The 22,640-nt window shown below is 32.9% G+C and overlaps 1 protein-coding gene across 4 annotated transcripts; it reads left to right on the top strand.

Annotated features, from left to right (window-relative positions):
* The first annotated feature begins 278 nt into the window (after positions 1 to 278).
* LOC131949733 (cortactin-binding protein 2) lies at positions 279 to 22,639 on the top strand. Of its 4 annotated transcripts, none has more exons than XM_059311599.1 (24): positions 279 to 366; positions 3,299 to 3,419; positions 3,598 to 3,699; positions 4,126 to 4,365; positions 4,611 to 4,718; positions 4,946 to 5,068; positions 5,284 to 6,489; positions 8,999 to 9,128; positions 12,799 to 13,560; positions 14,189 to 14,288; positions 14,385 to 14,535; positions 14,845 to 15,018; positions 15,374 to 15,491; positions 15,819 to 16,100; positions 16,364 to 16,462; positions 16,638 to 16,714; positions 16,945 to 17,031; positions 17,177 to 17,276; positions 17,582 to 17,731; positions 17,835 to 17,910; positions 18,230 to 18,526; positions 18,681 to 18,850; positions 19,079 to 19,319; positions 19,593 to 22,639. In XM_059311599.1, the coding sequence occupies exons 2-24, from the start codon at positions 3,333 to 3,335 to the stop codon at positions 20,299 to 20,301; spliced, it is 5,589 nt and encodes a 1,862-aa protein (XP_059167582.1). In that variant the 5' UTR covers positions 279 to 366; positions 3,299 to 3,332; the 3' UTR covers positions 20,302 to 22,639. The 4 variants fall into 4 exon arrangements, with proteins under 4 accessions (XP_059167582.1, XP_059167583.1, XP_059167580.1 ...); XM_059311600.1 differs by having other exon boundaries at positions 279 to 442; positions 5,284 to 5,712; XM_059311597.1 differs by having other exon boundaries at positions 279 to 442.
* Position 22,640: the final 1 nt, after the last annotated feature.

Raw genomic sequence — 22,640 nt, 5'->3', positions numbered from 1 at the left:
ATTCTATGAAAGAAAAATAAAAAGCTATCGGATCGAATTATAGAAAATATAGTTTATCATAATCATATCAAACGTTATTGAGTCTAGTAAAGTCTAGTTTTAAAAAATTATTTTTTCCCACGAAAACTCGCATTAATTAGATTATAGACTTATTAGATACTTTGTTTTAAGTCATGAATGTTAGCCCTGACATAAGCATCATAATATTCATAGCCTCACAAAACCGTCACTCTTATTCTTTTGAAGTGCTCAAACTGGCAATAATTATTGACAAAAGTCACGTGATAAAATGGATAAAGATGGCTGTCTTCTTCTTTCATCTCACGAAATTAGATAGAATTTTAACACTCTAGGAATATAAACAATGTATACTGTTAAGCTTAGCACTTGAAATTGAATGCTACGAATCCTGAACTTTGCTTAATGAACTACATTTTGAAATGTTCGTGTGTAAATGTCAAGTGTAAATATTAAAGATACAAAGTTTATTTATAGATCTCCATTCTCTCTCTTCTCCAAGTTCTCGACAGTTCCCAGTCAAATTCTGGTCTCCTTTCTACTTTCTATGAGATCTAGATCTAGACTCTAGACTAGATCTAGAGTCTAGATCTAGATTCAATAATAAACTAGATTAGATCTAGATAATTACAAGCTTCTTTATCACAAATAGAATATCTAGATTCTAGAATCGGTAATCTATCGTTTTGGGTACGTAAAATCGCCCGCGGCTATTTATGTACGAAAACGTTACCTCATTGTTAAGGCTTTAATAGAAGTATATTGTCATACTTTTGTGTCAAATATTATAGATAAATGAATAATAAACCTAAATCAATGGCTAAATATATCGATATAGGCCAGAAATTAACTTTAAACAGCAGTGTCTGAGAGCAAGATTTGCTATATAAACAGCAGCCATTTGTAAAATAGAGTGGCTTCCCCCTGAATCTGGCGCTAAAAGCTTATAAAAATAAAACTTAGACAAGATGGCTGCTATAGTAAATGAGCATGGTTGCATCTGTTGGAAACATCGCTAGTCTTCATTTATTACGGAAAAGTTTTAATTCAATTGTTTAAAATCAGGTACATAAATGAATCAAGGAAACATTTTTGAATTTTTTAATACATAAATCCTCCTCAAAATGTGAAATAATTATTAAAATTTAAGGAGTCACCTGTTTTTCACATTACAAATCGCGGGCGATTTTACGTACCCAAAACGATAGATTACCTCTAGAATCTAGATTATTCCAAATTAATAATTTTAGGCTTTAGTGGCCTACTTTTTTTGGGTTTTAGTTTTTTAGGCTTATAATTGAACTATTCTAGATCTAGAATCTAGTTAGAATCCAGAAATAGAAATTCGGATGTCTCAGATACCTATGTCTGATAATTAATAATAGACTCTTCCATGAAATAGGTGTGTTGGGTTGTTAGAAGTATTAGTATTTAGTATAGCAATCTCGACTAGTATTATCAGACACTGTTAGTTATAAAAATTCTCCCCCCCCCCCCCCAGCTAAAAGAATATAGGAGGGTAATCTCACGATATAGGCCTAGTATCTGTTATTATTCCGGAATGGTACAGCAGTAAAAAACAGTAAAACTGTGGTGGAGTGTGTCACCCTGTTCCGGAAATCACAGGAAGTACTGTAAACCATATTTTATTTGGGGCCTACAATGCCTACATGTTTAGGGACCCTAAAAATGTGCATAGGTTGATTTTAGTTGCAATTTAAATAGAGCCTTCTGTTTTGCTAGGCCTAATTATTTTGTATTTCTAATTATTTTAAGTGTATATGCTAATTATTGCTGTACTAAACATTGTAATGCATGCTTACAAAACTCAACTAACATTACCAGATAATTTCCGACACTAGGCCTATATAGTGAGATTACCAAGATTAACCCCAAAGAAGATTGTCATATGTGTTATTTCTAATTCTAATGCGGCAATGGACAACAACAAAAAGTTTAGAAACTATTCGCAAGGCCTGTTAGTCTAAGTATTTTTTAACTGTTAGACTTGGTATTTTTTAAAATCATGTAGGCTTAGACCCACGGTGATATTAAAATTACTATGGTTGTAAAAATCGTACTATTTGATTTTTATCAGACTTTAGGCCTACTAAAGATTGGAGTTATTTGTTGTTATTAGTATTTTTGGTAGCCTAACTTAACAAAATAAATAAAAAAGCCAAACGCACTTTGGTTGTTTTCCTTTTATCCCTGAAAATGTTTGTAAACATGGCATAACTAGGCCATTTGGTTTAAGAAAAGCATAATTTTATTTAAAATTTTTATCTGCAAAGCTTTGAGTACAAAATGCTACAAATTAAGGTTCAGAAGATTGATCACTGAATTTTTGTAAAGTAAAACCAATCAATGCTTGTCTTGCAAAAGAAGAGAAACTAGGTTATAATTTAGGCTTGATGAAATTAAATAGAAAAAATGCTGTAAACACAAAAGTTTTTTATCAAGTTCTCTGCATTTGCAACTTTCATATCATTAGGCCCTAATTCTTAAAATATTAAAAGATTTGACACTTTTTCAAGCTTGAGATTTTTATTTTTATACGGTTGCTATTTAGGCAAAATTAACAAAAACACAGCTTTTATCCCTGTAAACAATAATGATGGGAGGATTTTTGTCAACTCGTTGATGTCCATTGTTATCTATCACTAGTAGTAGATCTATGTCTATTCCACTTGTTGACTATTTTCCACTAAAATACGAAAAGACTAGTCTGACTAATCCTACAAATAACAATAAGATAAACCCTCATTGGAGTCGCTCTAACAACACAAAAACCTAGGCTTAGGATAGAATTAATATTTGTTATCATTCTAAATATAGGCTATATTATAAGTATCGACCTAGCTATATTAAGTATCGACCTAAATATCTAGGCCTATAACTAAATTATTTAAAAACATTTCCTATTCATTCCTGGTATAATAGTAAGTATGTGTAGTGTTATGATTTGAAAGTTGTTAAACTAAAAGTCACAATAATGACTATTGTGATTTGATAGAGCATTTAAAAGCTTACAATTATAAAGGTTTCATTGGCCTACATGTTTTATTTCATTCTAATTGATTCTGTCAAAATAGATATTCTTTTCAGAGAGAGGATTAGGTAAGGGTAGGTCTACTTCTCATACTGATGTTGACAGGTAGAAGTAGGACTATTTAGGCATAGGCCGATTTAATATCACAGGTTCCAAATCTTAACCCTAACACTCCTTCTTTATTGTTTGTATCAAAACAATGCTTAACACTTTTTTTTTTATCTTTAGGATTATACAGACAAATTGTTAGCTTTAAACAATTATGGCATCCAGAAACTTAAAACCCAGTTCAGTTCAGGGTTTTGATGCTGGGAATATAAATGACAAGATGCAATCCAGTACTTTAAAGGTATTTTATAAAATTAAAGTGTGGACCTGTTAGTGTTTGAAAACAATTTTCAGGTATTAATCCCCCCTCCTTGAAAAAAATCTTTTTAGTTGTTACTAACAGTTGTAATAAAGTTTAACAGCACAATATTTTCATTCAGAATTCATGAAGTTTTGTACCACTTAAATTTTTTCCCCAGAGGCAACCAAGTCCAGATTGGAGTAAAACTGATTTGTTAAGATTGCTGAGTTACTTTGAAGGAGAGCTTCAAGCAAGAGATATCACAATTGCAACTCTTAAGGTAAGCATCAAATGTACATCTAAATAATTAACTCGCTCTGAGACCATACATTTGCTCTGGCTATTGAAGATTGGATTATTCATTGAATTCATCAAAAGGTTAATAACACATAAAACATAGTTTATCTCTAGGTAAAACCCTACAGGTTTTCACAAAACAATTCAAAGTTGCAGGCATACTGGACAGAATTGCATTTCAGAAAGTTTATGCTGCTTTTTCTCAGACTCAGATTAAAGAAGGGGGGGGGGGGGGGAGAATGACTCAGGATTTATATTTATTTTGATTTTTAAAACTCAGATTATATTAATAGTTCATTTTCATGAAATAGTGATTTAATTCTTTTAATCACAAAATCAAAAACATTACAGCTAAACAAATTTTATCCTACTTTTGCAAAGACTAATTAGAAAAAACTTTTATTTCTAGGCTGAAAAGGCCAAGCAACTCCTGTATCAAGCAAAGTATGGCCGTTTTGGACTAGGTGATCCTTTTGTAGCACTTCAGCGAGATGCTGAAGGGAAAAATGACACAGGATTTGATGAAGCAGCTATTAAAAGCATGTATGATAACCAGTTGGCACAACTAGAAAATTTAATAGCAACACAAAGAAAGGCACAACTCAAAATGAGAGAGCAATTAGGAAATTCTGAAAAGAGATTTCATAAGGTAAATTTATTTGTTTCCTTTATGATCAGTATTATTTATTTATAGGTCTTTTGAGTAGTGCATAAATAAGAATATTTTACCTTCTACTAGGAACATATAGTAATGCTTTCATTATTATTTTTTGCTAGAAATTTGAATAATTGACCTTGATTCAAAATAAGTATTCAGACCGAAAACATTATTTCTATTTATGTATTTTTTTGTAATTTAATTGTTTTGAAAATGTTTTTGTAAAAAAAAAAAAGGTTTGTAGTGAGTTGGAAGAAGAAAAGCAGAAACATGCACAAGACACCGCCCAAGGAGATGATGTAACATATATGTTGGAAAAAGAAAGGGAAAGACTCAAAGCTGAAGTAAAATATTTTTCTTATTTTATGTACAAAATTCAGTTGTAGCTACACTAAAACAATTTATTAGGTTAATCAATCTTGCTCAAGTGTTTTTCAACTTTTAGTTGATAAAACATTGTTTATGTTAAAAGTGCATTTGATTTAATAAAGTTAAAAGTGTGTGAGGAGTCTGCAAATAGATTATATATTTTTATCCGTTTACATATTTGCAATTTTCTAAACTTCCCCAGATTGATTTTGAAAAAAACCAGAACAAAAAATTAGAAAAAGACCTTAAAAAGACTCTTGCAAGTTTGGAGGAAGAAAGAGCTAATGCCGCTCGGCACAAACAAGTTGCAATAATGTTGATTAAGGTATTATATTCTTTAATGGAACCATTTTTAATAAACTTTTCATATACAGTATTTTATGTATTTTATTCAATTGAGAAAGCAATTATGTTGTTCAGCAAGGTAATGTCAGATTTAGAAATAAATGCTAAAAAGTACTAAATTAATTCATCTTTGAACCCCACTTAAGTATGATTTTTAAAACCAGTTACAGTTATTTTAATGTTTTTTCCACCCAGGAACGCAAAAATTTAATTGAGCGTATTATTGCTGAAAATCAAATTCGTGATGAAATGGAATCAGCATTGACAGATGGGAAATGTAAAATTCAGAACATGGCTGAAGGCCTGGCCCAAGAAAGCAAAAAGTCTCTCAAAATGGAAGCTGCATTGGATAAACAAAGCTCAAAGTTTGATTCTGAGAGAGAGACTTTACGAATGAGATTACAAGAGGAAGAAAAACAGACAAATATCTTGAGAACTGAGGTGGCACGTCTTTCTAAACAATTGGAGTCATTGCAACAGCAGGTACGAAGTAGCACAGCATCACCAAGTGGGGGACAGATTAGATCAACAGTGTCACCGGGTAGGACGACAAACCCACTACCTACAAGAAACACAGCTGTAGCAGGGTCTATTCCCAACTCAGTGGGTGTGCCACCACAATCAGTAAGTCCCAGTATTAATAATAATCCTCCGCAGGGTTACAGTCCACAGCCAACGTCTACTGTCACGGTGGGCGGTATACGATCAGCCTCGAGCCTACATCCAACCTATGGAGCTAGCAGTAAGGTCTACACTCAGTCCAACACTAAAGTATCAGACAGTGGTAGATTAAGTTCAAACTCTCCAGAGAAGGATGTAATCTACAGGCCAGAGAACCATCCAACTGGTACCCCAGCCCGTAGAGGACCAGGAGCCATGCGCATGGGACCAGTGGGGGCACCTGGGATGGATAGAGCTGAGGTTGATATGGGTCCAGGTGCAAGAGTGGTTAATGTCGCACCTGGATCAAGTGCAACGGTCACGACTCACGGTGGGGGTAAAATTTCATTTCACGTAGCCGGAGCTGGCCCCCAGGTACCCAATCTTACCCAGGTAAGAAAAAGTCCTGGATTTGGCGCCACCTCTGCTTCACCAGTTGGGCGAGGGGTTCCCCCTCCAATACCCCCCAACAAGCCAAACATTGTTTCCCCGTTACCTGGTGGCGGAAGGCCCTCTCCTCCACCCAAGGTTTCAGTGGTTGGATCGGCGGTCATTGTTCAAACTCCTGGACCAGATCACCACCCTGGCCATTACTCAGCCGGGAAAACAATAGCTCAACAAATTCCTGTCTCTGTTGGTGGTGGTCTGCCTGGGAATCAGCCTTCCCCCTCTGGAGCAGTGGCCAGTGTTCGTACCCAAGTCAGAGAAACTTCTCCCTCGGCAGTTAGGAAAACCTCTCAGGTTTGTGTCAATGCCAAATGATAGCTTGCTAGATCATTTTTTTTTTTTAAAGTAGGAAGTGCACTCCTAAACATGGCACTGGCAGTTACCATTGGTTGTAAAGTGATCTCCACTACTAACTTGCACATCACAGTTGGTTGATGTATTCACCACAAGTACTAATCAAGAACTTACTTTTTAGACTCTTCCTTACTTTCAGGGTTATGGTCTTATTTAACTTTTCATTAGACTCATTAGTCAGAGGGAAAAAAAATCATGTCCTGCCTCTCAGTACTGCAAACTATTCATGTGCATCATGGTTTTCTTTAATGACTTATGCAATCCTAGAATTTTGTGTAGGTTATAATCTTTGAGCAGTGAGCTTGATCTCATGTTTGATAGCTCATGGAGACCAAATTTTGTTTTCATCTCCATTTTATTTCACCTTGACGTGAAAATGAAATGTCAAAAATGTACCACTCGAAAACATTGTTTATTAAATTGTTGATGGTAAAGCTTATGTTAAAAAGTTTGCTTATTGAACTAATAATGATTTTTATTTCATGTACTAATGTATAATGCACTTTATTGTAACTTTCAACATATTTTGTAATGATCATTATTGTATTAATTTGAGGTGCATGTGATTATTTTTTTTTTTTAATGTTAATGGTTAGCAATGAATGTGCATGATACTTCAAAAGGTTTAGTGACAAAAAAGGTTGTCTACCCCCATTTTATTTTAATCTTTCTTGGTTGGATGATATTTTTTTATTTATTAAAAAGGTTGTTTAAAGAATGTGATGTTACTTGGAATTACTAAAGAAAATCTCTTGTGGGGGGGGGGATTTGTACATTTTCATAACTAATTAAAGCAGACACAATTTCATTTTTGAAAACGATATCTCAAAATTACAGAGGAATGTGCCTACCGGTTTTCTTGTGAAACTTGTAATGTTATATAGCACCAGGCAGTGGTTCATTTCTTTCCTGAGTTTCTTTTTCACAACTCATTTTTAAGTTGACATTGAAGGAAAGAAATAGCTGGAAGAGGTGTGTTCTCAGGTTCCTTTACTTCTTTTTTTTTTTTGTATGTCTGAGAAAGTTCTACTAATGTTGTTGAGCTAGGTATTGTGCCCAAAAAGTGTTTTTATTTTGTTACTATATTGTATAATCCTATAATTTTTTTTAACAAAGTGAAGTAGGAAAACATCAAGAAAATTAAGTGTTTAACAAAATGGCTATTTCAATGAAATAAACTTCATTGATACCCAGAATATTTTGCATATCATAATGGTCAGAAAAAGAAAAATAGCTGAGAAGATAAAAATATTCTAAAATACTCAAAATAATTTTTTTTCCCACATTATTTTTTATGCATTATAAGTATGGACCTTATCAGAGTAGTAAAGAAGTGCAAAATCATTTAAGTAAGTTTAGAAGATTTTTAATTTAACTATCAGTTTATTAAAACAAAAAGATTAATATAAACTCATTATATTCCTAACACTTTAATAATATTAATAGGTGAAGGGCTTACGCACTGATAAAACATTTGTTATTAATTATGCTTCCTTTTTATATTATACCTTATTATCTTCAATAAACACCTCCTGGGTAAACATCTGATTGAAAATGTAACTTTTTAATTTCTGTAATGTAAAGAAAGTCTTTCATTATGTGCAAACATAGAAGTGTTCCAAGTTTTATTTAGTATCTTGTTAGTAATGTTAAACTGCAGCCTGAGAATATTTATGCTGCACCCACCATTTGATACATGTATGTTTTATTTGCCATTGTGTACAATATTGCTAGTGTATTGTTTATAATGATAATGCTGTGTACCCAGCTGTGTGGGGCATGTTCTCATTCTTTCTCCTCTATTCATTGCGTGGAGGTTCAGTTAGGTGTGAGGTAACAGGTGTCTCACACCAATCAAGTTTGAATCCTTTTATAGTTCATATTGTAATAGTGTTGTGTTTTTTATTATTTATTATATTATACTTTTTTTGTGTTCCTTTAATACTTTTCTGTGAATAATACAAGTTTGTTTCTAAACTATGGAGAAATACAACAGCAAAAAATGAACAACAAAATAAATGCTCCCTTTATACAATTATTAAATCATAACTACGTGAGGTAGCTTAATTTAATCCCATTTTACAATTACTTAAATTTCCCAATTCACATGCTTGAGCAGTCATTTTGTATTCCAGTAGTTAAAAACTTGTATGAAATGTTCAACTCATTTTCCTGTACCTTTTGTTCTAGCATCCTCTCATCACACGTTGCTTTTATTGTTTGATCCTATTCTATTGTCATTTGATGTCGTATCTTCGTTTGCTAATTTCTTTTGTTTTTAATTAACTATATAATATAAATTTTTTATATAAACATGTTGTACTTTATTTACAACAGCAACTTTTTTTTTTACCTCACTTATTTTTGCATTTTGTCTTTACATTGATATGTGTGTGTAAATTATCTTTGGTTATCTGCATGTTGCATGTTGCTTGCTGTTTTCTTGCAGCCTGTTGTGGATAGTCCCCCCTTAGAGCACCTTTCCACTGCAGTTAAATCCTCTGACTCTAGTCACCCCCTTGAGTTTCTGGGTGCGGAAATGGCCAACTTGCAGAAACTTTTGGCCACAATGAGGACAGGTGAGCTTACACTGTTAGCTGCATGCTGTAATCTAGTGCTTTTTGGTGCTCATTTGCTTCTCACTTTTTACCGTATTGTTCTCAGATTTTGACAAAGACAGCTTGAACTATATAAAAGTAAAATAAAATGTGTTCATTGGTTGGGTGTCAGATATTATAAAATTGACCTACACTTTCACCTAGTGTGTTAACTAGGGTGTTGCCTGGTAATTTCACATTATTGTTTTAAAAGCCTTTAAAAAAAAACTACATTTGTTTTCCTTTAATTTGATACCAAGTTTAAATATCGGTAGGGAAATGGCTTGTTTAAAACAAGGCATTTGTTTTTGAATGGTTCCCGTGCATAACCACTCTTAGCTTTTTTGATGGCAGACTAAAGAGGCTTGTTAGGCACTCATCGTGTCCAAGCTTTTTTTTCTAATTTTTTTTTTTAATTAATAGAAGGAATAAGAAAGACGTCTAGTTTTCCATAAACCAAAAATAAAATCTTTGGCAGAATGCATAATAAATTGTAATTTTAACCTTATCTTCTGCTAGAAGTATGACAAATATATTGTTAGACAACAAAAACTAAGGACTCCTTGTTATGATCAGAGAAGTAAAATTGCAGAATAAGCAATATTAAATTTATTGTATATTGTTGAAATAACCACAAAACTTTGAAATTAACTAAATGAGGCTTGGTCTTTACTGGTAGACCTATTCACCATGGCAACCACATGAAAAAGTTGGTCAAGAGACACCCTAGCATTTACTTTTATATATTTACAACAAAATTACAAATTTGTTACCATTTTTACATGCTGAGGGCTGTGTTTTTACTTGGTTTGGTCTTTGTTAAAGTATTTGAACAAAATTATATTTTAAGTTCTTGTGATTTTAGAATATTAAAATCTTATATTTATATGCACAAGTACTGAAGTATTTTCAAACCGTATATATTAGGAAAAAGTAAATCTTATTATCATAGCTTTATAATAGTATCAATTTTGGTATATTTTATTAATTCTTGGATTAATGAAAAATCATCTCCATTAGCAAATTTTAATATATTTAAAGTATTATAAATAACAATTTAACACATTTAAAAATGGCATTTTGTCTATTTACCCATTCTTATGATGGGAAATTTAAAACTTTCTAACTTATATCAAGTAGAAATCTTCATTAATTTGACTTAATATACTAATAGAAACTACCAATACTGAGATGTAAATAATTGTGTAATTATTGCTTGTTGATAAAATTAAAAAAACTGAATGCAGAAAAAATATTGCTGTCATAACTAAGAATTGAGGAGCTTGGCATTTGCATGCCAACGGTTTGAAAATATCAAGTTTAATTTTTAATCCAGGACCATTCATACTAAAAAATTAAAAAAATCTGAATTTTAATTTTTAACCTAGTACGTTTTATTTATGATGTTTCGAATGCAAAATAATGTTCATTTATAAAGCATAGTTTTTATTTTCGCTTACATTTTTAGTTAATAATGAAGCTTTTTCTAATGCATAATCTCACATTGGCTTTGCTCAAGTTGTTTCAATAACTTTTGGAGAAAATACAAATTGTATTTGATTTAATAACCAATTTTGAACCTTTTTTTTAAATAAACCAAACTCATTAAAAAAAAACTATTGTTGAGCTTTAGTAAAATGCTGCTGGTGCATTATCCTGGTTGTAAAATAATATAAATAGACAGCATAATGTTGTTTTTAAATGCCTTTTTGTCTGGTGACCAATTTTTGGAAACAAATTCAAAACAATTTTTTTTTCTTGTTTGAAATTAAATTTTAATTGCATTGTCTGTAGACTTGCTTTTGAATAAGCTCAGGTGTTGGTGAACAAACATCAACCACACCTATAATGCTATCTGTATGCATGAGCAATACATTTATGAGAAGTTGTTGTTAGTTTTTAGTGTTGGCATATTTGCTGTTTACACACATATACACTTATATCTCCTTACAAGATCTGATATTCATAGTTTTTTTTTTTTTTTTAAACTTGTAAATATTTTTACATTTACATCAAAACCCCACTCCCCTATACATCTTGCTTTGTATATTTGTACATTGCTGCATTTGTAGTTGATTGCTATTTGCAACTCTCAGCAAAAAACAAAACTTAGCCATATCTATTAGATCTGATAGATTTAAGAACAAAGTGTTCAATATGTAACATGGTAATTTAAAAGGATTTCTACTAGGGTAGCCAAGCCCAGTTCTTATATGGAGAGGTCCGAATGTACATTGGTGTATGAAATATTAAAATTTCTCAATAATAGATAACGTGTTATATATATATATATATATATATATATATGTATATATATATATATATATATATATATATATATATATATATATATATATATATATATATATATATATATATATGTATATATATATATATATATATATATATATATATATATATATATGTATATATATATATATATATATATATATATATATATATCACAAATATTTAATTTCGGCTTTTGATGTATATTGCAATATAATTTAACAAATATCTAGACTTTTAAATAAATTAAAAAAAATTTATGTCCCATAGTGGAAAGTCAGTATTAGGTTCTTCCATGCTATCTTAGCTAATTGTTTGATATCATCAAAACATTGAAGAAAGACAGTGCAATAAATTTCATTGAAATCATGCATCTTTTTTTCTGTTTGAAATGTGAGCTTCTGTGTGAAAGGACTTGAGCTGATGATCCAGCTGTTTCGTGAAAAATGAATTGTGAACAATTAGACATGGAGGAATTTCCAGTAATAAGAAAATTTTCAAAAGAGTTGATGTTTTGAAGCAGTTATTTCTCTTCGTGATCATTGGGGTTACATCACAAGCACATACTTCAGTGTTTAGTGCTGGTTCCACCTCACAGAAGTTGGAGCTTCCCCCTGTTGTTGTCTCCTCCTAACTTAGTTGTCTGCTTGCCAAGTACCTCTTTCTATCTTTTACGTTTTTTTTGTTGGTGGCTGAATTTAGAAATTTTAGAAGATTAGACTTTTATTTTTATAGTTACGGAATGTGTTCCCCTGCAGTGCCAACCTATGCTGTTATTTTACTAGTATTACGGTACATGGTTTCTCTAAATGCCAAGAGTAAAATACAAATAAAAATACATTAGGTGTAGATAATGTGTCATAAAGAATAAAATGTATTTTTGCTGAAGATTGCATATTCACAGAAGAGAGAAAAAAAGGTAGGAATTGTTTTTTTGTCAGGTGTGCTAGAACTGAATATAAAGTATAGCATGACATACATTCACAAATCACCTGTGTTCTCATTTTTAAAACTATTCAAGTACTATTATCTTAACTTAATTTCTAAAAAAACAGAAGTTTTTTAGTTCTGTGATAGAATTTGAAAGTAAACAATATAGCTTAAAATTCTTTTTAAAATGGAATGACAATCCCAATATTAAAAAAAATATTTAAAAACTTGCTTTATATTTTTTCCCAACCTTGTTGCATTTGATATTGTAAACTAAAAAAAACAAACAAATATAAGTATTAAAAAACGAACAGAATTAATTTTAAAACCTTTATATCTGTTACTTATCTCTCCATTGTCAACATAATTCACTCAGCAGTTTGCTCTCTTGCTGACACCGATTATTTTTTTTTTAATCACTAATCCACATCAGATGAGGCCAGTACGAGTAATTCACATGTGATTGCTACGGAGACCAGGACAAGTTCATCAAGCTACACCCCAACATCATCATCTTCATCTACCCATGGAAAAACTGCCACCCCATTCTCTCTTGTAGAAAGTCCATCTCACTCACAACCAGGAGCGGTGAGGGAACAAAACAACAACACCCTGAAGCTAGTCATCAACAACCAGGATGTTAAAACCTCAGCCACTGCTCAAATTGGATCTCCAACCAGCATTCCCCTTCATGTGTACGACGAGAACTTAACAACAACACCAACAAAGTACTCCACGCACCATATTGTGTCACCAACATCTGTTAGCTCTGCCTTCACTAAATCACTTCCCTCCCCTTCAGCAGAGTTCCCTGCCCCTGTTTCCCAGCTTTCTCTGCATAGTAATCAGCAATTAACTGCTAACTCCCCTTCAGCCAAACGAAGAAGCATTCCATCGAGATCAAGATCTAAATCCCCGACAAAGACTGCACATTATCTTCCTAGATCGACCTCATCGCAGATTTTTAACAGCTCAAAACCACCTCAGGATTCGTGGTCGCTCTTCCAAGTTAACACCCCAAATCAGGCTGTGGTGGACTCGCAAGCTGAGTCCCTGCCTTTGATATACAACCTTGTGTGTTCTGGAGATGTGATAGCCCTACACAAGCACCTGAAAACTAACCCATCTGATGTCAGCTTGGCACTAAAAGATGGCTCCACTGCTGTGCACTATGCTGCAGAGTGCAATCAAGAATGTAAGAAACATATTACAACCTCACATTATTAAGTTGTGTTTTTCTTTTTTAAATTACTGTAGGAAGCTGGTTTTTTCATGTTAAAAATAGATCAGCTTATCTTATCTAGAAATAATAAGCCAATCTGGAACTAAATAAGTTGTTACCATAGATTTAAATGTATTTTGTATTTCATTATCTAGACCTGAATTACTGATAACCTGATCTAGACCTAAATGAGTGGTTACCCTACCCCAGAGGCGAATATCTCCTGATCTAGACCAAAATTACTGATAACCTGACATAGACCTAAATGAGTGGTTACCCTACCCCAGAGGCGAATATCTCCTGATCTAGACCAAAATTACTGATTACATAACTAAGTTATAGGAACTCAAACTGTCATGTCAATGAAGCTTATAGGATCTATCCATACATGACCCCTGTCTTCTGCTTGTCACATGACATTATGTGACCACATGACTTTATTTCTAAAGCAAATTTTACTAATCTGGTTAACTGATGTTTTTTTTTTTAATAGTGAAAGTAATAATAAAATAATGAATTATTTAATATCACTTTTAAAAGTATGAATGCTGCTTATTTATGTAACAATAATTTAGATTACATTGTTTTTTTAAAACAACAGCTTGCTTGAAGCTCCTTCTTGACAACAGAGCCAAACCAAACAGCCCAAGAGAAGACAAAATAACTCCCCTTCATATTGCAGCATCCAAAGGCCATTCTGGGTAAGTTATTATCATAATTTTTAATATATTTAAATTAGTAGTTGTGTATTTTACCCTAGCTCAGAATGAAGGTTAATTATTTTAAAATTATCCCAGTTGTTTAAGGCTACTCCTGTCCAATGGTGCTGTGGTCAACCCTGTCTCAGCAACAAGTCAAACCCCTTTGCATTTGGCAGCAAAATCTGGCCACTTTGAATGTTGCCAGCTACTACTTAGACACGGAGCTGATATTTTATTTACTGCACAGGTTGATTTTTTTTTCCTGATATTATCTAATAATTAGCATTGATCTGTGTACCTTCTTCAGTTAATGTATTTTCTGTCTTAAAATTAATTGTCACTAGTTATAAGATGTTTAAAACTAACTTTTAAAGTAGTAAAACCTATTCCATTTAAAGTTTTTTAATTCTGAGAATTAAATTATGCAGTAGTAGTTGTATTAACCAAGCAGGACTGCTTTAAACTATCAGCAAAAGTCTGCATGAATAAGTCATATTAAAATTAATCAGGAAAATATGGGTTTAAAATTATCTTTGTTCTTTCTCTCTCTCTAAAGGACAATCTGACAGCCATCCACTATGCTGTACAAGGCAACCAGCCAGATATCTTAAAGCTTATACTGGACAAAATGAACTTTGTACAGGCTTCAGATGCTGCCTACCAGATACTGAACATCACGGACAAGGATGGTTGGACTGTCACTCACATGGCAGCCTACTTACCCAGTCCAGTCAGTTTTTTTAAATTCTAGACTGCTACTAAATACAGTTATGGGAGAAAAGTTTAAAAATGCCCTCCCTCTTTAAAAAAAAATCCACACTTGACAAGATTTTTATAAATAACTTTTTCATATTACATTGAAATGTGCGGGTGAATATCTGAAAAGCTCAAGATTAATAGATAGTATGGGAGTGATTTTGAACTCACTATTAATATTACTGTTAGTTCAAGGGACAGCACCTTTACTTAGTTTACACTACACCTTATTTAACTTTAAAAAAATAGTTATATTTTTCTGACTGACTTAACTTCACCAAGAAAATAGAATGTTAACCTGCTTGTGGGATGATAATTTTTTTTTTCAGGACTGCTTGCTTGTGTTGGCTGAAAGCCTTCCCTTAGACTTGAATGCCAAAGACAAGTTAGGAAGGTCTGTCAAAGTTGTTGCCTCCCCTGCATGTAAGGATGCCATATCTGATTTAGGTATGTTGAAAAGCCACGACATGAAAAAAAATGTGTAACTTTGACTTACTTTATGATGGTATTTGGTTTGGTTGCTACATGAAAGTCTTGAGTTAAACCAGTGGGCATAGTGCTGACCACCCTATTGTTTAAGAACCTTGTGGATTCTTATATACCATATTCAGACCTCAAAGGGCACTTGTATGTTTTATCAGGTTCCATTAAAGATCTACATTTTTCTAAACAAAAAGCTCACTATTTCAGCTTAATAGTAAGTTTTTTTTACTGCAAGTCAGTGATTTGTTTTACTACTAAACCGGCATGAAAGCTAAATATTTTTGTTTCTAGAGAGGCTCAGTGTGCCCAAGCTGAAAGTGGTTGTAGAACTTCGCTATATCTTGGAGAACACAACTGTGTCCAATGTCCAGATTGGTACCATGGATGTGGAGCCAGGCTACAGTTGGAAGATGATAGAAGACCAGTTACGATCCACCTTGCATTTCTACCTGGCTCAGTTGGGTTTAGGTCTGAAAACAAGGAGGATTACTCGTTTGGATGGCGAAGCTGACAGGCAAGACAAGGAGTTCTCTCTTGGTCTCACAATGGCAAACATCAAACACTTTGAAATGGGTGAGTTTTTTTTGTTTTTCTTAACGTTAATGTTAACACCAATTAATCTGTGATTACCCTTTCAAAGAAACTAGTTAAAGTGTTCACTTGTATTAAGTTTTATCTGTATCTACTTATGTTTTACATAATATTGCACTAGTAATTTTATTGATATTCCAATAGTTATTTAAGTAGAAGAAAACTCAGTTACGAATATTTACTAGGACCCAGTAACTAGTGAAAGCAAACTATGAGAGTTTTTAAACTGTAAAATATCTTGTCAGGATACTATAAGTGGACACCTGGCATGCAGACAGACACTGCTCCATATGTTATGATTGCAAATAACAACCAACTTCGGAAAATAACTGTAGTTGTCGATGGTGAGTTTTTAAAAATTTATTACTTTTATAAAGTTTTAAATATTTTATACTTTTTGTGGTTCTTATCAAGTAGGTTAGTATTGTAAAACAAAGAATTAATAAAAAATTCTTTATGCATAACAATACGGTATCACTTATTAGTTTTTAATTGTTCTGTATGATTAATAAAATTTAGATGCTGGCAATATGTGTGAGCTGATAGCATTTGATGTTCTTCAGCCTGTGTATAGCATCAACAATTATTTGCGTTTGGTAAGTTTTTTAATTGGGTTTTCTATTTAGCTGCAAGAAGTTATTTAAAAGAATTTATCTATTTAAATACTAACAGTAGGACTTTAACCATATCTTCCATTAATAAATCCATAGCATGCAGCAGTGATATGTCGAAATTTGTTCAGTTGTTTCTGCGCTAAATTGTATTGCTGTGAAACTATTGGTTGTTTAGTGGTGATGATGGAATACATGTTTGTGTCACTTCTCAGCTGGAGCAGTACAAAAGTGTCATATTCTACGGCCCAAGTGGCAGTGGCAAGTCATACCTGGCACAGAGGCTGGCTCAGAGCATTGCAGTATGTCAACTTTTATTTTTCTCACAGCAGACATAACAAAATAAGCACTCTTTTTTTACAGATATCCAGCTCAATTAATGTGAATTATCAGTAAGACATCATGTTAGAGTTGTTTATTAATAGAATTGTTTCATTTTACTTGTAGGCACAGGAAATAGCTATGGGCCGAAAGCCAGCAATTTATCAACTACAGTTAGAACAGGGATATTCTTGGTCAAACTTTTTGACCTTCCTAAAACAAAAGAGTGAGTTGTTGATAATTAACCATTCTAAAGTAAAAATCTTAAGATTTAAAACTAACCAACCTACCACTTAAAACTTAAGGGAAAAGGTTTAAGCTTAATATATATATTTTTTGGGCAGTGGTATTTTACAATGAATTTTTATGTAATAGTAGAATACCACTATTGAACTTATTAGTATTTTTGTTTCTAAAAAATATTAAAAATCATTTGCCAAAAAGCAAAATACATTTTAAGATTTGTACAAGATTCTGATGGCTGCAAAGAAAATCTAATCCAACCCATCATTTTTTCTTCTTTCTCTCCAGACTGTGTTGTGCCCATAGACAAAGGCCAAGACAATGTTGCTCCCATCCTTGTGCTGGACAATCTGGAGATGGTAGACATATCCCGGGTGTTTGGTGAGCTGCTTGATGCCATGGAATACAGGGGGATCAAGCATGCATTTTACCTTAGAGGTACACAAGCTTTCTTTTATGATTTCATCAAATGTTACTTGTGATCTTTGGGAAAAGTTTTTTTTTTACAATCAGTACATATTTTGACCATGTATTCTTCTAGGTGATGGCCATAGTGAAAGTGGTATGCACTATCTGACGAATCAGTTTTACCTTATTGGAACAATGAACAAATCCAGGTACTTTTGTTTTACTGTAATATACACAACTATCTACAGAACTTCTATCATACATTTCTAAGTGTTAAAATGTTGCAGAAATAGGAACGTAAAGTATTTGTGTTGAAAAAAAAAAGGAAGATTTCTGCAGCAAAAACGTATACAATGGGGTTATATTTTAATCTAGTTGTTTTAAAATTGTACCAGACACTATGGGTATTATTTTTGGTACTGTGATAACACAAAAACTTTGTGCAACCCCTTGTTTGTGGCACTATGGTTATTAGTTTTAGTACTGTGATAACACAAGAACTTTTTGTAAACACTTGTTTGTTTCCAGGTCATTAGGTGTAGATCTGTCTATCCTACCACGGTTCAGATGGGTTCAGTTTAGGCTGGACACAGAACCTCTCAGAGGGCTGTTAGCTCGTCACTTCCTGAGACGCATCATCAACACATACCATGGCCACCTGCCGTCTCCTGAAGATCCAGTACTGCGAGCCGTGGAGTGGATTGTCTGTGTGTGGCAGAGACTTAATGACAGCCTCAACAAACTGGGCTTTCTAGAGGTGGTCCTTGGACCTTGCATGTTTTTTAAATGTCCTTTGGAAAAACAAGACCATCGACTGATTCTTGAGTGAGTTTATTTCCTCATTGTTTTACTTTCAATTTTCAATTTAACCTTAAATTTTACCTAGAATTATGTTGTTGAAACATGGATGTTTGTGTTTGCATTCTCAAAAGTATAATTTCAATGATATAATGTTAAAAGTGTTATTATATTATTACAGATGGATGAAAAACCTATGGAATCAAAAGATAGCTCCTCGAGTAAGAGAATCTGTTAAAAGAGGAACTGGATCTGAAGCACCAACAGAAGGCCAGCAGAAGGTTGCCAACACTGCTTTGTATGTTCTCATGCAGCGCTCTGTGATGCTTGGTTGTCCATTGACTGGGCAAGGTTGGTTATTTTTTAACAACAAATAATGTACATCTTTTCAAGAACTAATTTAGGGTTGGAACAAACTTAAAATTTCAAACAAATGTAGAGGTTTATTCAATATCTGTAAACATACAGAAATATTTCAACCAATAGATTTGAGAAATAATGTAAAAATTTCATAAATCATAATTAGAACACATTTAAAAAAAAATGTTAACTGTCATTAAATTGTTCTTTTTTTTTCAGAGAAAGATTCTTATCTGGCAGGGTTCTCTGGTTCAAATGAGCTTGACATCCCCTTAAAACCTGGCGACAGATCTAGAGTTAGTTCCTCCAGCTCTCACCTACCTCGCAAGAGCCAGCACCATGTGAGACCAGGGAGTCTGGACATAACTGGATCTTCCTACACTAGAAGGCCAAGAAGTGAGGTGGAAGATAGCACAGCCTCTCAGTCTGTGTCACCTACTAAGATGAAAGTCAGAAATGGGTAGGCTAAATCATTCACTGAATCTAGCCTTAATCTTACTAGTATCAATATTTTTTTTAGTTTTTAAATTTTACTAATAGAACTTAGCTAATTTGAAAGCTAATGCCAATACAATAAAATAAAAAAAAAACTGCCCTATGATGTATTTGATGTTTAGGCTTTATATAAATTGTTTATGATTTATATTTTTTATACGATCATTTAAAAAAGAGATCAACTTATTTTTTTTTAAATGAGTTAATACTAAAGGTACTTGCTTGAACTTTGTTTTAGAAGAGAAGAAAGACGCGCAGACTCAGCTTCCAACACAAAACGCAGAAGTTTGTCAGAGTCAAGTGTCAACAAAGCAGCTCAGCTGGAGCTACAGCAGCAAGTGCTAGACGGCCTGCAGGCTCCTTCATCTTCTAGTGCCAAGGTTGCCAAGCTAGAGGTGAAATCACCTAAATTTGTCAGCATTGCACCCACAGCATTCCGTGCCCCCTCGCTGAGCTCACCAATGTCAAGGTCAGAGTCCAGCTCACCCCAGCCAGGGCAAGCTGCCCTTAAGACTGGCCGCATAAGCCCATTGTTGTCTCTGGTGGTCAGTACCAGGCACACAAACCCTATAGCAGGTCAGAAGAAATCCTGGTCATCTGAAAACATCGCTGGCAGTGACCTCTATAGCAGTTCTGGGAAACTTCGATCACCTGGGCCGTTTTCATTTTCACTGACTACGCCAAAGTCAAATTTAAGTGCTTTTAAGTTTTTAGACAAAACTGATGACACCTCAAGTATATTATCAGAACAGATGCCAGATTTTAGTGTGTTTGATAAAGTTCCAACACCCACTGAAGAACTTCCCCCTAGCAGGAATTTTGTGTTTACCAAGCAGCCAGAATCTCAGGTTGGGAAGCATGTTGAAGACTGGGGCAAGAGTAAATATGCATTCAGACCTATTCAAAGCGGAGATGGGGATTTCAAAGAAAAAGATACCTACGTTTGAAGCTGCCTTTTAAACAAGTCTGATACAGTCATCTAAGAATATTTTAATGCGTCACAAAACTAATCTAACACTACAAGTGTGATCATCATACCAATGGACTTGTAAACTACCAATTGCTGGTTTCAGTTTCACTTTTATCTTTAAATCTCCAGTAGATATTTTTCTGGTTGTGGACTTTGACACAAAAGTTGTTAAAGTCATTGTAATATAGTTAGCTTGCTGGCTACTCTCTAATCTTTTAACTAAGATTTACTTGTAGGTAAATGTAATATTGTTTTGAGTTTCTGACTATTGTACAATAGACATCTAAAAATCTTCCCATAGGGATCCAGGTGGCTGACAAAAACTTGCCAGGTATCCTGATTAGTTGTCCCTAGAGGTAACCCTAGTTTTTTAAAACACTCATTGCCAAATGTGTTTGTTACTGCTTTCCAGGGACCAAGAGAATTCTGTTTTATTTACTGAGGAATTGGTATTTTTAGATCTAAAGAAACTAAAACTAACTCTTGTGTATTTAAATCTAAGTTGCATAGTCTTTTTTCCTGCATCCTACAATTTTATTCGGCTGTCAAGAAGTTTAGTGGGTAAATTTTAAAAATCTATGTCTAAACATGTGAATAATGATTTCTGTGATTTTGATTAAAAGAACACATTTTTAAAAAGTGTAATAATAGAATACCATGTACATATTTATTGTCAGATAAATTAAATATTTGTGTGAAATAATGTTATTTAAAGAATTTATTTAGACATTTTCCGGTGTTCAAATGTATAGTTTATTTACATAAATAATTAGTATCTTAAGAATCGTTTTTAAAATATTTAATCTACTCACTTGCTGGTCATTTCCGTATCAAAGGTTTGTTTACATTTCTGTAAAACTTTCTGTGTATACTTTTATTTCACTGATTTCCATACTTTTTGTCCCTGCGTCTCCCCATTTCTTCATCTGTAATTATTTTCAACCCATTTTGTTCATGGTCATAGTATGGTCAGAACCCTAGGAAGGAGTGAACTATTGCTGGTTGTTGTGGTTTAATATTTTTGAAACGAACAAATGAAGAAATTCTGATAATAGGTATCAGGATGGGATAGCCATTGTATTTTAAATGTAATTTTATAGGCCGTGAAAACAAAACACAATTTTTTAATGAAATAAGTATTTACAGTTATATATTTTTTGTTAATAATTTTCATGCCTTCCCTAGCACAAGTCTGCACCTCTCCTGGGAGATATCCCTCCCAGTTTGGTTGTTCCTTTACCTCTAGTAGTGCAATTCAATTGTTTTGTCTAGAAACATTTTTAATTTATGGTCAAAGGGAAGCTACCTCATATTCCCAAACATGTGATCAAATTCAGTGATGTTAATCTTTTTTTTAAATCTAAATTGTATTCTTTTATTTTAATGGTAGATTTTAATTGTTTTTAAAATACTATTGTATAATTTTAACAAAGTACTCCAATGGAACAAAACATTGTTGAAAAGTTTTAAACTGCTGAAATTACTATGTACTTAGCATACAGTGTGCAGTAAAATGCTCATGCATCATTACACATTTTTGTTTTAAACCTTTTAAGCTATAGATTCTAAATACAAGTTTTAAACTGAACAAAATGTTTTTAACCTCTTAAAGACTAAGTTTAAAACTTAACGTTAGAATCCTCACAAATAGCTGTAACTGATGTATTGTTTGTTTTAAAATGCATTGAAATAAGTAAAATGTTCTTGTATGTTGAACACTTAATTTGGTCTCTTAAAATATTCCCTTTTTGAACCAATTATATTGTCTGATAGAATATTCTTGCATTGAACAAATTATTTGTTCTGTAGTTTGTTCATTGTATTCTAGATTTTGTTAGAACCTTTATTCCAGCATTTTTATACTTTGTATTATCAGGAGAATTACTGTTTAAGTTTATTCTTTCTTCCATTCTGTTGTTTCTTTTACACATATAGCTTGGTTGAATTTGTATTGCTTTTATAAGGATCTTAGTGTTCACGTTTTTAACTTAAAACATAGTTTCAAAACAATGCTCATTCATTAATTTTTACCTTCAGTTATTTTGAAGATTGCTAATTTACAATTTGGTCAGTTGACTTCCAGTTATACTAATGACTGATGATGTTTTTAATTAACACAGCCATAAATTGTATTATTTTAGTATAGTTATTTTAATTGTATTCCTGATTGCTATTTTTTACTTGTGTACTTTTTTGTTCAGTTTTCTGAGACCAATTGTGGTTCTTGTAAAAAATATAGTTGTACAGTTATTAGCCTTTATTGTTAGAACTACTGCTACAGCCTCTTGTTGGTTATATAGTTTTATAGTAAACAAG

Source organism: Physella acuta, unplaced genomic scaffold, assembly GCF_028476545.2.
Source record: "Physella acuta isolate Inbredline_101_S28 unplaced genomic scaffold, ASM2847654v3 ptg000712l, whole genome shotgun sequence".
NCBI lineage: Eukaryota > Metazoa > Mollusca > Gastropoda > Physidae > Physella > Physella acuta.
The sequence above is the reverse complement of the archived record's forward strand: the minus strand, read 5'-3'. Positions and strand labels throughout refer to the sequence as shown.